Here is a 16,079-nt window from a genome sequence, read left to right as displayed (position 1 = left end):
TGTTGTTCTGACTTGTGGTGACCCTAAGGTGAGCCTATCATGGGGTTTTCCCAGCAAGATTTGTTCAGGTTCACCCCCCCCCCCTTGCCGGTATCTTCCTGAGGCTGAGAGAGTGTGACTTGCCAAAAGTCACCCAGTGGGGTTCCATGGCTGAGCAGGATTCAAAACCTATTCCCCACAGTCCTAGTCCAGTGCTCAAACTACTGCACCACACTGGCTCTCAATTCTACTAACCTTAATGGAAGTCATCTTCATGTTGTAATTTACAGCTTACAAGACAGCCTTTCAAAGACTTAGTGCACATTATCAACACATGTAGAGATTGCTTCAAACAGCCTTCAAATCATGACTTGTTTCCAAATCACTGCCACATGAAGAGACAATCTCTAGAGAGATTTGACAGAGCCCTGGTGGTGCAGTGGTTAAATGCCTGTACTGCACCCATTCACAGCCACGAGGTTGTGAGTTCAATTGCAGGGACTCCAAGGTTCACTCAGCCTTGCATCCTTCTGTAAGTCGCTAAAATGAGTACTCAGCTTTTTGGGTGCAATTAGCTTACACTTTGTAAACCACTTAGGGAGTGTTTATGTGCACTGATAAGTGGTATAGAAATGTACTTGCTGTTGCTATAGAGTTCTTACACCTGGCTAGAAAAGTTTCCAGACCAGATGGGCCAGCTCTTCATGCCAGACAAACAAGTGCAGAAGATTGCTCTGTTCATTTAACAAAACCATCAGCAGGAATGAAACCAATGTATGGAGACTGTTTCAACCAGCTTTCGTGTAGTAATAACATGCAGACCAGAACTTGTTTAACTTGCTGTTTTAGGGGACACAATAATAATAATAATAATAATGGATTTATTTATATGCCGCCCAATCACTGGGAATCCGGGCAGCTTACAACAGAGGGGATATCATAGTGACCAATTATTTCTGTGAGATCCAGCCAAAGCTACCTACAGGCCTGTATGGCTGAAGCCTCTTGAGTAGATGAGCACAAACTAGCTATTTAATTCAGCCCTGGAATAACCTGTGTAGGAAAAGGGACTGGCACATTCAGGCCTGTGCCAACATCAACTCTGTTTAGTACTGGAAAAACAGCGTGATTTCAAAATTATATTTTAGGATGCCAGAAAATACCATTTGGAATCACATCATATTTGAAAGTAGTTGTTTCACTAAACTGATGGCAAATTATAGTAGTTAGCACTGAATTTGGAAATTAACTTTCTGGGGGTTAAACATTTTTGTACAATCATCATTTAAAGAACTGCAAGGTCTCACCATGCTTTCTTAGACCTAAGTACCCATCTGCAAAATGGGAACAACCACCACCCTACTCATATTACATCAGAAGTAAGATTGGTGTGGGGTATGCATCGACCTCTGGACATTGTTGGACTGCCTCTCTCATCAGTCACAGCCAGTGTAATCAATGATGAAGGACCATGGGTGCTGCTATTGACCAGCATCAGGACCCACCCCTAAATAAAAATATGTTACACAACAGAACCATAACAAGTGAGTAGTCTTGTTTATCACCAGCTTGTTTCGCATTGTGCATTTGGAAAACCATAATTTTCAGTTCTCTTTAAATTCTCTCAATTCTGAAGACAGTTCGAGGTTTGAAAGGATGTTATCTCAGCTTGAATGAGCCACAACATCCATTTTAATAGCAAAACAATATAAAAATGTTCTGTCTCTGCCCAAAGATTTGACAAACTATAAGTCAACCTCAAAGAGAAGTCAATGACAGGTTTTGGAGCCAAAAGTATGGATTTTTATATGACCTGTAGATAAGAGGAAGGTAAAACTTAGGGGCATGTAACAAAGGATGTAAGTAATGAAAGTACAAAGAACTTACAAAATCCCAGCAGACATTAAATGTTTGTGCTCATACTAAAGATGGGATGGATGACAGAACAGAGGGTGATAAGTGCTTCCAGGACAGGTTATGCTCTTGCCTTTTACCAGGGGGTGGTTCTTTTTAAAAATAAGGGTTTAGATACAGTATTTACATTGACCTGTGTGTAAATCGACACAGATTTTTGGGGTCATTTTTTTAATTAAAAAATTCCTAGACTCTAGATTACAGTGTGAGTATATACAGTAATCCATGTTGAGGTTAACATTCTTTTTTAATTCAATTTTTATTTATGTTATGGTTGCAAGCCACAAGATTTGGGCTTTGTTATACGCTTCATTTTCACTGGGTACAAAAGAGAGCCTCTCATTTAAACCTGGGTTGTAAGACATGTTGGGCTTTTAGGAACTCTTAGGTTCCTGCTGGCAGATGAAGCTGCTGCAGCTGCTCTTAGAACAGGCACCCTGCCAAGCTCCACTTCCCCTCCTCTGCTGTCACAACATGTGACTTCCTTGTTTTTCGATTAAAGTGTGTGGCATGTTCAGGCAGGGAACCAATAAGAACAGGAACATGCGGCTCACCAGTTTCAAGGGAGAGCCAATCAGGAGGCAGAGAATGGTGATGAGTCAACCCAGCCCATGTTAAATCTTGACAGACAATTGCTTCGGGATCAGCCACAATGCCAACACTCACAGCCGCACGAGCTCAGAAGGGCGACAGGTTGCACAGGCCCATGTGCCACCCTGTCTATGCCCTCCACATCTGGTGGGTTCTTGGAAAGGGTTTTGGAACATGAATCAGCAGAGCATGGGTCCGAAACACACTGCAGAAATAATCCATCTTGAGACCACTTTAACTGCCCTGGCTCAGTGCTAGGGAATTCTGGGAACTGTAGTTTTGTGCGATATTTAGCCTTCTCTGTCAGAGAGCTCTGGTGCCACAGCAAACTACAATTCTCAGGAGTCCCTAGCACTGAGGGCAGTTAAAGCGGTCTCAAACTGGATGATTTCTGCAGTGTGCTTTAGACCCATGTTTCATACCTATTGCTACTATTCTCCAAATTTACTCACTACCTGGATACATTTGCAAAGTGCCTAAATTCTCACAGGTAGCCTCTGAGGGAGCTGGTGAAAGCTGCTCAGGAAGCCTTTTTGGATAAAGACTGAGGGAAAAAGTATTTAAATAAGGGAAAAAATCAAAGAAAATGTGGCTAAATTCTCATTGGTACAGTCTCTGAGTAAGCTGATGAAAGCTGCTGAGAAAGCCTTTCTGGCTAAAGATTGTGATAATTTCTTTAAATAGGGAAAAATACCTGAAAGAAAATGTGCCTAAATTATAATTGCTACAAAGCTGCTCAGGAAGCCTTTTTGCATAAAGGCTGAGTGAAGCACAGAGTTTGACAACTAGTCAAAATGTGACCTCAGTGAAGCAAGAACCCAACACTAGGCCCCTCCAGTCAACCTCCATTCAGCCCAGTGACTCACCTGCTGCAGTCCCACAGCAAGGGGGCACCCACCAGGCAGAGGAGAAGATGGTAGAGATGACTTCTTCAGGGAACAGAGTCACATTCCTCTGGATCTGCAACAGGTTCAGCACCAGGGCGAGGAAAGTGCCCACGACAAAGAGCACCAGGCTCCGCTGCACTAAGTCCCTGCTCAAGTTCAAACTGCTGCTGGTGCTACTGCCAAGGTCTGAGTTGCTAGCACTACGGGCTCCATGACCCACCAATGTGAGGGGAGAACTTGAGACAGAAGTGCTCAACATTTCGCCCACTTTGGCTGCCAGCCCTGTAGCAGTTCCACTTAAGGGGATTCTGTGCCTTCCTCTGGCGGTACAGGAACAACTCCAGGTACGATCCTCCAGTCTGGGCAAAGGTTTCTCCATTAGTTTTCTGTAAGGTGCATCAAGAAATGGTTAGTGAAGAACAGCCAAATCAGACCACAGGCTTCTTTCATGTTTTATCTGGGTAATCCCCTCAGACTTCACACTTTTCTACCATGAGATAGAACAGAAAGCTGATTTACAAACAAGAGTTAATGTGGGAAAGAAAACAACAACTCATTTCACTGATATACCACAGATGTAGTGTAGCACAGAAGCAGAGAGAATGAGTTGTGATTTAGAAGATCACAAACACAAGTAAAAGTTCAACATCGAATCACAAGGAGCTATTTTTTAGTCTCAACATTTCTCTTCTATCTTGTAATAGGATAATACTGTCCTATCTAATGGGGCTACTGTATGCATTACAGACATGGTGAATGATTCTAAGCACTGAAATGCTAATGCTGCTATTTTAGTAAACAATGTTAAGCTATTATTACTATGATACAAAAGTACTTTGGATAGCCAGTGAAACATAACAGCCAGTCATTAAGACCAGGAGCTGGAGAGACCCAGCTTAAAATTTGCATTCACTCACTTGTGACCATGGATCACTCTCTTAAAGCCTGACCTACCTACAAGACTGTGATAAGGACATTTGTTTGACTTATGCCCTACATTTCTGCTAGGATTGCAAGACAAGACGAGACAAGCTTCCAAAGTAATTAAAACAGTTCATTTTAATTTGTTGTTGTTTTTCTTGTTGTGTGTAGTTTCCAACCTATGGTGACCCTAAGGCAAAATTACTGTGTAATAAATACACAATAAACTATATTATTTACACACCAGCAATTTTGAAACTCCACACTACTGTAATAATAAGGGAGTGGGAAAATAATATAATTATGCAGCACAGAGACTATTTACATTACTTTGAGCTTTTGAGGAAGGCCAGAAAAAGCCTAACTGATTAAGTTAACAGAACTAGTGGCCTCACTGTTTTCAAGAACATAAGTGGAGATAAGGGTTATCTACCTAGAACTTCAAACACTTTCCTCCACCATGATCAAAGTGTAAATGGACAAATGCAATAACATCAGGGGACGAGGTCAACTGCCACCCAGACAGTGTGGTTTCTACTTAATTTTAAAGGTTTTTCTAAATATTAAAACTGTAGAACAAAATTGTCTAGATAGGAATGACTTGGGATATTTAGTCAAAACTAGTTTTAGATTTAGAAACATTGCTATTACATCTAAAAATGTGCAATCCCATTTTTGTTACAGCTTTCTCTCTGCAAATTTTCTTTCAACAAACTTTTCCTTGGACAGAGCACATACCTATATTGTCAGGATGCATATCTACTCTCTTCAGCAAAACACAGCCCTTCCATCTGACAACCCACACACCAAAAAGTAAGAAAACCTCTGGAAAGGTCACTGAGATTCCTTTGTAAGAAGTCATTCAACAAGATTTATCCCATAAAAATGCACCCTTCATTACTGGAGAAAGCATTAGTTGTTTGGGTTGATAAAAGACTGTAAAATTAAGACCTACAGGATACAAGTGGTATGTATTAGTTGACTGACAGACAACACTGGTCTAGAAGCTTTGAAAAGCTTCACACATTTCTGTTACCACTCCTGAAGTGCCTATGGTCTAAAACACATTGCAGAAATAATCCAGTTTGAAACTGCTTTAACTGTCCAGGCTCAGTGCTAGGGAATTCTGGGAATTGTAGTTTTGTGAGACATCTAACCTCTGTCAGAGAGCTCTGGAGCTAAAAGAAACTACAGATCCCAGGATTCCCTAGCACTGAGTCATGGCAGTTAAAGCGGTCTCAGACAATTATTTCCGCAGTGTGCTTTGGGCCTATTCCAATTTGCTGACCCCCGCCCATGTCTAAGCGGCATCTTCAAGACTTTGTAGACAGAATTTCCATCCACTAGCTACTACCCTTCTTGAGCAAGAGCTACAGCTATTCCTGCTATTTAACATTTGTGTCTATTCACTATCTTAAGAATGCTGGGCCCAGAGGAAGCACAGCCTTACAGCAAGCCAAGGCACTGATCCATTTTGACCAATATTGCCCAACTGACCAAGAGCACTCCTCCAAGTCCTCAGACAGGATTCTTTCACTGCTTTATGTGGAGATGCCAGAGATAGAGCATGGGACCTCATGCAAACAAGACATGTGGCCTACCTCTGAGCTACACCCCTCCCATGAAAACTATGGCTGCAATGCTATGTTTGCTCACCTGACAGTAAACTAAACAGTGGGATTTCCTTCCAAATCCTTCGCCTGAAAACTGGCTAAGACTGGACAGGTGGATGTTATACTGCAAGATGAAAAAGAGAATGAAAAATATACCTTATACCAGATCAGGCTGTTTGTCAACTGTCTAGCCTACAAGAAGAGGCTCTCCAAGATTTCATTCATCAATCTGTCTGCAGTCCTACTACAGATGCTGGAGGTTGGACCTGAGACATCTTTTATACAAAGCATGCCTCCAGGATTACTCTGCTGTGGACTCATCTCAAGACTTTTACCTTTCATACCCTCAGAGCTGGATGAGAACCAAACAGCCCTCCCTTCCAGAAAAACAGTCTCTGGGCTGCTTTTTCACTCCAGGAAGAAGAGATTTCCCAGGAGAGAAAAACATTCATTCATGAGATGTTCTTATCTGATATGTACAGCGCTGTGTAAACTTACAGCGCTTTATAAATAAAGGTTAATAATAATAATAATAATAATATCCAATTAGTGTCCTCACCTGATACAAGCATAATAGATTCTCCTATCTACTTTCAAAATCCCTCCCTCAAATCCAGATCCCCCTTTTACTGGAAGAATTTGGAGATGGATTATCTTCTTGAGGTCCAAGCTCCTGGCTGCTAGCTCTCCTGTGAAACAATAATGGGGGGCTGGGGGTGAGTTACCCCAAAAGCTTCACCTTCAAGGTCTCAGTCCTTAGGCATAGATTCTTACAAAAAGGCTCTTTGAATGAACACTAGCAGGCCTGCGACACCAGCATTTAATAGATCTTCTGCTAAAGATGTTGGTTATGGGGCGGATCATCCCAACATTCGGAAGCAGCCATACACTGGTGCAAGGACTTGACCTGTTGCAATACATGGGGAAGAGAATAGAAGGCAGTTGTGGGAGATTCTTTACACACAAAACACACAAGCTGTGAAGACTGACATCCATTCCACACTGCAGACATAATCAAGTTTGACACTGTTTTAACGGCCATGTCTCAATGCTGAGGAAATCTGGGAACTGTAGAGATCCAGCCTCTCTTTAAAAACCTCCAAAGGATATGCATTCTATTACATTGGGCCCTTCTTATCCGCTGGGGTTTGGTTCCAGAATCCATGGATGCTCAAGTCCCATTAAATATAATGGCAGAGCAAAATGGTGTCCCTTAAATAAAATGGAAAACCATAGAATCATAGAGTTGGAAGAGACCCCAAGGGCCACACTCTCTCAGCCTCAGAGGGGATGGCAATGGCAAACCCCCTCTGAAGAAACTTGCCACACACATACACACCAATGACAGGAGCGCCATATGCCAAAAAGACTTGAAGACACACAACAACAAAGAAAATACTATAATGCTCGGCAGAAGTCAACAAGGAAAGAGGAAGACCGCATTCCAAGTGGATAGACTCAAATTAGGAAGCCAGGGCCATGAACCTGCAAGGAGATGATGTACTTAAACAAAGGACAGTATTTGCCCATAGGGAAACATTGGGGAATACTTGACTAGAGGGAAACATAGGGATTACTTGGCCATAGAGAGTAATGGAGATTACTTAAAACTTAATAATAATAATAATAATAATAACAACTTGCCTATAGGGAAACAGGGGAAAACTTGCCCATAGAGAATCATTGGGGCTTACTTGCCCATAGGGAAACATGGGGATTACTTACCCATAGAGAAACATGGGGAATACCTGCCCATAGGGAATCATTGGGGAATACTTGCCTTCAGGAAAACATGGGGATTACTTGCCCATAAGGAATCATGGTTCCTCTATGGGCAATTGGGTGTCATTTGTTCCAGTGCATCTCCTCTGCAAGAGCTGAGCAGGGCGCCTGATACCAGGGCGACCGGGGCTGCTCCCACACTGTAGGCATACCCCGCTTCGAGCCCACTTGGGCTGCGGTGGCTCCGTCCTGTGGAACAGACTACGATGCCGAGAATCCCACCGCACGGAGCCAGGGCAGCCACCTTGCCAAGGAAACCCCATGGCAGGGCCGCCTTAAGTCGGGAAGGCACAGAACAACAGTAACAACCGCCCTTTCCCCGCAGTAGCGACAGAAGCCCTACCTTCCTCCTCAGGCGCCGTCCTTCTGCTACTCTGCAGCCACGCAGAGCCACTCAAATAGCCTCCTCCTCTTACTGCGCATGCGCGGCGGGGGACGCCTCCTCCGGCCGCCGAGCCACCTGACCCACTGCCGGCCTATCAGCGGGCGGAGCGCGAGCCGCCCCAGCACCCGCCCCCCCTGCTGCTGACGACGACAACAAGGAGACGCTTCCTCCCGAAAACAACCTTTTCAGTCTGGTGAGGCCTCCCAGCCAATAGGAGCCGGGCTGCCCATATGACGTCAGGGACACACCACCCGCCCTTCGCTCAAGTGACAGCTCGCGCGCTTCGCTTGGCAGGGAGCGAACGTTGGATGCGGACTTCTTTGAGGGAGAGAGGGGCGGGGCCGCGTGTGGCGCGTGGAGAAATGGAGGCGCATAGAACGTTCCCAAGCGCCGCTCTAGGAACGGCGCGGGGTCGCCATGGCAACGGGGAGGGAGCGCCCGAAAGAGGCCTAAGTAGGCCCAAAGCGCAGCCTCCATTGATTCCTATGGAGTCTTAGTGTTATGTTTAATTTTTACTCTGGGCAGGGTGACCCTTGGTCCTCTTTTCCAGGACGCGTCCTCCATTGCCACCTTCTGCCCCAAATGTCCCCCAAATGTCCTCCATTCTGAGCATGATTAAGAAGCATGAATATATATCTATATAGTTTACACACACACACATTCACACATATATCTTTTCTTATGTCCTCCATTTTTCTCTCCAGTGCCCTGCATTTTCTTCTTCTCTTTTGAACTCTTTTTACTAATAAAATAACAGCAACAACAAAAGTTCAGCCTCACATTTTGTGGGGCCCTTCTTGTCCTCCTTTGCGGTTATGGCGCCTGGTCACAGATTTAATCAAAGAAACAAACATTGCAATAAAATTTAAAACATTAAAAATCACCTGAAACTGAAAGCAATATAAAATCCCATTAAAAATACAATGGGATTTAAAAGGCAAGACACATGATGCTCAAGATGAAAAACCACTGCAGCGTGCTTATATTTTAAACAAAAACGTCTTGGCCAATATTTGTGGGGGTTTTTCTTGTGTATTTTAATACATTTTCTATATTCGGTTCCCCACTTGGCCATGAAACCCATTGGGTGACCTGAGGCAAGTGACACTCTCTCAGCCTCAGAGGAAGGCAAGGGCAAACCCTCTCTGAAGAAATCTTACCATGAAAAACCCAGGATAGGTTCTTAGGATTGCATTAAGTTGGAAAAGGGCTGCCATAATTGTCCACTTTTACCAGGGACAAAATGTAGGACAAATTCAAGACCAAACTGTAGGGCAACTGCAGGACAAAACTCAGCTCAAAATGTAGAACATTTAAGGTCCACCATTTTTCTTCAATGTCCTACATTTTGGGCTGAGTTTTGTCCTGCAGTTGTCCTACAGTTTGGTCTTGAATTTGTTCCACATTTTGTCCCTGGTAAAAGTGGACAATTATGGCAACCTTTTGTTTTCTTGGCAAGGTTTCTTCAGAGGGGTTTTGCCATTGCCATTCTCTGAGGCTGAGAGAGTGTGACTTGCCCAAGTGGGTTTACATGACCACTGGGATCCAAACTCTGGTCTCCAGAGTTATAGCCCAATGTTCAAACCACTACACCATGCTCTCTCTTAACTTATATATGTTTTTAAAAAAATCAAAATAATGAACAAACAGAAATCAATAGGGTATCAACTGTGCAGCGATGCCAGGTACAACAGTGGTGTGGCATATATATAATATATACACAAATCTACAGCACTATATAAATAAAGAATAATAATAAAAACACACACACATACACAGTAGGACTTGGTATCTTCTGGGGTTTGATTCCAGGACACACACACACACACACACACACACACAATCCCTGCATGGATACCACTTTTAACTACCATGATGTTTATCACACGGGGGACAATTGGAAGTATAAACAGTGATTAACCCATGATAATCCCGCAATTGTGCTAATGGTTTTCCCATGATGTTGAAGTGAAACGCAATTAAAGTGCCATTATCCCGTGAATAATCAGACAACAAACAGCAGCAAATAATTCATGACTTTTTGCTGTTTATTGCCTGGTTATTCCTGGTTATTCATGGGCTCTTGTGCTAATCTCATTTTAATCGCATTTTAATGGCAATTGCGTGATTATTTTCACAGGTTAATCACTGTTTCAACTCCAAATGCATCTGAGGAAGTAGACTTAAGTCTACGAAATCTCAGGCTGCCAATGTTTTCCTTTCAGTTAGTCCCAAAGGGGTTATAAAATCTATTAACTGATGTTGTTTGTTTGTTATTGTTGTTGTCCCCCACCTTGATCCATGAGGAGAAGTGGGTAAGAAATAATAATAAGGTAGATCAGAATGAAAGAAAGCAACTGAACTTCATGGCTGAGTCAACCAAGGTCTCACTAGACCTGCTGTAAAACATCAGATTGTCAGACCACACCAGCATTTAACCATCTCCTCCTCTCTTATCCTCAGGCTTCGTCTGCCTTTCCCTGCCTGTCATTTGACATGCATGCTGTATATTTGCAGGGCAACTACTGGGTGGATGGTGCAATCTGCAGCACAGGACAGGAACATGTGGGTGATCACAAAATACAGGACTTTTCCCTCACCTTTGCTATGACTTCCTGAAGTGCTTGCATGCCAGAGGATGTGTATACAGATGACCGTGTACGCTATGGTTGACATGGAAACATTCTTCATGTGTTTATTCTTAAATGTGAGATTACTGTACGGCTGGCACTCTGTTTTCACCGGGGATCTGTTCCGGACCACCACCCCGGCGAAAACAGAGACTCGCCAATATTCAAGCCCCATAGGCTTGAATGGGGTGTGTGTCCACGAGTGCACGCAGGGAGTGCACACAGTGGCGCGTCCCATTGGAAATAATGCGCCCCTCCATGAGTATTCAAGACCACAGACCTCAAGTCCACGAGAAAAGAGGGGGGACTGTATATACTCATGTATAAGTCTAGAAATTTTAATAAAAAAATTGAGCCCAAAAACTGTGTCGACTTATCCACAGGTCAATGTAAGTACTGTCTCTTGTTGTTGTTGTTGTCGTGTGCCTTCAAGTCATTTCCGAAGGCACACAACCACAAAGTTCTTTTGCTTGTAAAATACCATTTACAGTACAATGACTGATAGGTGTGTGTGTGTGTGTGTATTTGTTGTTGTTGTGTGCCTTCTTTTCTGACTTATGGTGACCCTAAGGCAAACCTATCATGGGGTTTTCTTGGCAGGTTTCTTCAGAGGGGGTTTGCCATTGCCATTCTCTGAGGCTGAGAGAGTGTGATTTGCCCAAGGTCACCCAGAGGGTTTTCATGACTCCACTGGGATTCAAACCCTACTCTTCAGAGTTATAGTCCAACACTTAAACCATTACACCACGCTGACTCTCATTGTAAGTGTTGTACTTTTTCTTTATCAAAAGAAGGAACCATCTGAGTAGAGTGGCGAAAGGTAAGAGCTTAGTCTGTCCCAAGGGAACCTAGAAGAAATGCCAACTTTTACTCTCTCTGTTACAGTACTGTTTCTGGCCTTTTTGAATGCTTGGGTGGGAAAATGGCAGTGGTGGAAACTCTTTGGTGCTTCCCCTCAAAGGAGTGCCCAGAGGAATTTATTTTTGAAGGATTTGAATGAGACATTTATATATGTTTGTCAGCTTTTTTAGGTTAAAATTGGACAAAGTTATTACATTAAAGTTAAAGGCTATAACCACTGCTAACGTAGTCACTATTTTCTTTGCTTTGGTTTTTCATCCTTTTTGATGTGTGTGCATTTTCTCATCCCCACATGTGCCTGGTATGCTTAAGTATTTGAAGGGGTGTCACATTGAAGAAGAAGCATGCTCATTTTCTGCTGCTCCAGAGAATAGGACACAGAACAGTGGATGGAAGCTACAGGAAAAGAGATGCCACCTAAACATTAGGAGAAACTTCCTGACAGTAAGAGCTTTTTGGCAGTGGAACGCATTCCCTCGAGTGTGATAGAGTCTCCTTCTTTGGAGGTCTTTAAACAGAGGATGGATGACCATCTGTCAGGGGTTCTTTGATTGTGAGTTCCTGCATGGCAGAGGTTTGGACTGGATGGTCCTTGAGGTCTCAGAGTTTGAAGAGACCCCTTACACAGCCACGCAGCCACCCCTTACACAGCCACGATACAATAGCTCTTTTTTTCAACCAACCTTTTGGGTGAAGACAAACATTTATGCCTGCTGGGATTTTGTAAGTTCTTTGGCATAATTTTCCTTTGCTTCATCCTTTCCATCCTTTGTTTCAAGTCCCTAGGACGGTTTTACCCTCAACTTTTCCATGGATCATATTTAAAAACCCATAATTTGGCTTATACATGAGGTCGACTTATAGTTGAGTATATTTGGTATGTCTTCTTGTTGTGTGCCTTCAAGTTGCTTCCAATTTATGGCAACCCCAAAGCATCATGGGGTTTTCAGGGGCTGAGAGGGTGTGATGCACTCAGGGTCACTCAGTGGGTTTCCAAGGCTGAACAGGGAATTGAACCCTGCTCTCCAGTGTTGTAGTCATACTACACCACTCTGGCTCTCAGATTATGTCTTACCTCTTCCACTTAGATCAAGGTATCTTAAATGGCAGACTCCCCCCACTTTATCCTCACAACAGCCTTGTGACGTACATTAAGCTGAGAGAGGGATTGGCTCACAGTTATTCAGTGAGTTTGATAGCTGAATGGCAACCCGAACCAGGATCTCAAATCTGAGGCCCATGTTCTGACCAGTTTACTACACTAGCTCTCCCAATGCTACTTTTGGAATGATGGGAAAGGCTGCAATGCAACTCACTCCTCCATCTCATGGGTTACCACTGGCTATCCAGACCATGTGGAAAGAGATCACCACATTCCTCCCTAAGGATTAGGGATGCTGGCCACTCACAATCCTCCCATGTGGCTGGTAATTTTTGATGAAGGACCTATGCTGCTGCATTTCCCATCCTGGGATGGTAATGACAGAAGAACACCATTGAGGACCTATGCAGCAGTACCTCTAGGAATGAGAGGAAGAGGGTTTAATACCACCAGGAGTTGAGACTTTCTGCTCTGAAAGTTCATTTCCTCCAACCAGTAGGTAAACCTAGTCTGTGTTTGGCTTTTGCTGGCTTTTAAAAATATGTGCAGACTGATTTGTTTCGAGACAAATTATTTTGTTTTCTGTTAGTAAACTTGTGGGCTTTGGAAAGAGGCACTCCTGAATTTACAGCTAGATTTCATTGTCTTCCTTATCTCTTATCAGCAAGCACAAGGCCACCTAATCCCAGTGCATCACCTGAGAGAACCAAATCTGAATATCTGCGGACTCTTCCACTTTCATCAGGTCTGTTTCTTTTTTTAAAATGTTTTTCTTTATCTCCTTCCCTCTGCTTTTTGCAACATCTTGCTTAATCGATAAAGACTTCTTAAAAGCTTGAACACAGTTTGGGGTTTGGAGATGATTTTGGTACATATTCATGTAGATTAAATTATCATATACTGTACCTTTTTCAGTGCTTGCTATGTCCTTCAGGAGTCTGTTTGTCTGAGCTCAATGGAATTTACAGTTAAGTAAAAGTGCAGAGGTGAGGAGAGAGATGGATTAAATGATCAATTTAATTTGAAGCAGAGGATAACACCACAAATAACCGGGACTAGTTTCCACCTTTTTCAGGACTGAGAAATTGCAGTTATGACCAGTTGTTTAGAGAACGTCAAAACTTTTTGCTTTTCTATAGTTTTTTGTGGGTTTTTCGGGCTATGTGGCCATGTTCTAGCAGAGTTTCTTCCTGACGTTTCGCCAGCATCTGTGGCTGGCATCTTCAGAGAAGATTTTGCTTTTCTCTTTACGTGCTTCTCTTACAGGGACAATGAATGCTGTTAAGCAACTTGTTCCCAAGCTGATAATAAGAGAAAGAATTGGTATGCAAAGCAAAAACGTCACTGACATCAACTGATGGGCAAAGTTCAGCCCAGTTTTTCACTTCAGTGCACCTTAGTTGGAATGAGGTAAAAGGGAAAGCTTGCCAAAGAGCACTAAAAGGGACAAGCTATTTACTGGTTAGAATAAGCTGCAACAAGCCAGCCCTCTCCCAAGTGGCAAAACCATTCTTCTGGGGATACTGGTGATTCTTGTATCATTGCAGTTCACACTTGTCTGCTGGTAGGTTGCAAGGTAATAAGTATTTTCTGTTCCATCTCAGGTTAAATAGAGGTGTGAAAGGATTTTCTTTTCCTGTCTAGCATGCTTTTGAATATATTTTCCAATAGTCTAAAAATGCACCTGGCATTTCCTTTCATTTAAAGGCACACAATGGGGGATTATAAATAACACAATATCTATAGCTGGAACGTAGTAAAAATCCACACCATTTGGCAGGACTGAGCAGACAATTGAACTATCCCAAAGTGAGAGAGTTCAAGCTATAATGGGCTTGAATTACAGTGAGACAAACCACAGGAATTTTAGCTCTCGTTTTCCCATACATTAATGACCATAAATATGATTTCTTGCAAATGGCCCTGCTTCATCACTACATAAGTTTCAGTTCCTACTCTTTCATTTTTTTAAAAAAAACTGCTGCTCAGTCAGCTGCTACTATTTTATTTGTTTTACCCCTGTCTTATTTATTTTGAAGGGGATCCAAAACATTTGGTTGATGCTTTCACAAAGATGGGTAATGTGTTGCCCATATTTTTTCAATAGTTGTGCAAATCAGGAGGAGAATATCTTCAGTCAGAAGTAGAAAACAGGTGCTGGATCTAAATATCGTAAAGGCACCAGATTTTGTCTGATCTTGGAAGCTAAGCAGGGTAAACCCTGGTTGGTACTTGGATGGGAGACTATAAGTGCTATAGGCTATTTCAGAGCATGGAACTGGCAAAACCACCTCTCAGTATCCATTGCCTAAGAAAACCCTATGAAATAAATGGAGTCACCATAAGTTGAGAGGTGACTTGAACGCACATACACACACACATATCTTTGTTGTGGTGGTGATAGGGAATAATGATGTGTTACTTGTGGTTTCCAGATTAGGAGCATTTTGTTACCTACAGCTCTCTGTACCAGAGCAGTTAACCCCAATTATTAGGGCTGTGCGTGGGAATGCCATACTGTAATTCAGATCTGGACCCAGTTTAGATAAGACTGAAGCAAGATCCTTTCCATTCTGATGACAATCCTGGGTCCAAATCAAGATATGGAATTCACTCTTCAATTGGATTGGGAAAAGAAAAATGACAATAACTTTAACTTTTTTCACATGTCCGTACAACATTTGGAAATATGGTAGACCCTGAAGAAGGAATTGTTGTAGTGTGCCTTCAAGTCATTTCTGACTTACGGCGATGCTAAGACAAATCTAAAATAATGACCATGGAAGATATTCATAAATTCAACCTATACAATGAGAGAATAGAAATAGTAAGAGTTCCTGTACCTTGGATCAAAGATTGATCAGAATGGGGACTGCAGTCAAGAAATCAGAAGAGGACTTTGGGGCTGTACATATTGGGAGACTGCCCCTTTCTCCCCTGGATCATTGCTGCGGCAACCGCACGGCATGGCAACAATCCGTTCCAAAAAGCAGCCGTGAAATGCGGCTCCTTTGTGCGCCACTACAGAGACACCATAAGCACCCTGTAGTGGCGCTGTGCTGTCTCTCGTGTGCCATGCCATTTGGGCACAGCACATGGCAGACATCATCATGTGCCCCATGTAAATGGCACACCAAGATGGCGCCCACAGCGTGCGGTAGGGCTTGGGAGCATGTGGATGCTCCGCTCTACTGAGCTCTACTTTTGGCCCCAAGTAGCTCTTTTGTTTTCTGCAGTGAAGGCAGATAGCAATTCTGTGGGCAGATAGCAAAAAGACAGACATTACCTTTCTTCCTTCCATCTAACACCTAAGTAACAACAGATAGGAAATATCAGTGTATGGGAGAATGAATTTCACTATCTAAGAGAGAGAGAGATTCATTAAACAGAAAAATTAACAAGAAATACCAACAG

The 16,079-nt window shown here is 42.9% G+C and overlaps 1 protein-coding gene across 2 annotated transcripts in view; it reads right to left on the bottom strand.

Moving 5' to 3' along the window:
• The window catches only part of INSIG1 (insulin induced gene 1), a 14,814-nt gene extending 6,634 nt beyond the window's left edge, over window positions 1-8,180 (bottom strand). The window contains exons 1-3 of one of the 2 annotated variants that reach the window (XM_042473189.1): window positions 8,031-8,091; window positions 5,949-6,029; window positions 3,351-3,757 (exon numbers count right to left, since the gene is read on the bottom strand). In XM_042473189.1, the coding sequence (XP_042329123.1) occupies window positions 3,351-3,750 (400 nt within the window). In that variant the 5' untranslated portion in view covers window positions 3,751-3,757; window positions 5,949-6,029; window positions 8,031-8,091. Of the gene's footprint in view, window positions 1-3,350; window positions 3,758-5,948; window positions 6,030-8,030 lie in introns of both variants that reach the window. The other variant, XM_042473190.1, reaches the window with a different exon arrangement.
• Between the last annotated feature and the right edge of the window lie 7,899 nt (window positions 8,181-16,079).

This window comes from Sceloporus undulatus, chromosome 6 (assembly GCF_019175285.1).
Source record: "Sceloporus undulatus isolate JIND9_A2432 ecotype Alabama chromosome 6, SceUnd_v1.1, whole genome shotgun sequence".
Taxonomy (NCBI): domain Eukaryota; kingdom Metazoa; phylum Chordata; class Lepidosauria; order Squamata; family Phrynosomatidae; genus Sceloporus; species Sceloporus undulatus.
The sequence above is the reverse complement of the archived record's forward strand: the minus strand, read 5'-3'. Positions and strand labels throughout refer to the sequence as shown.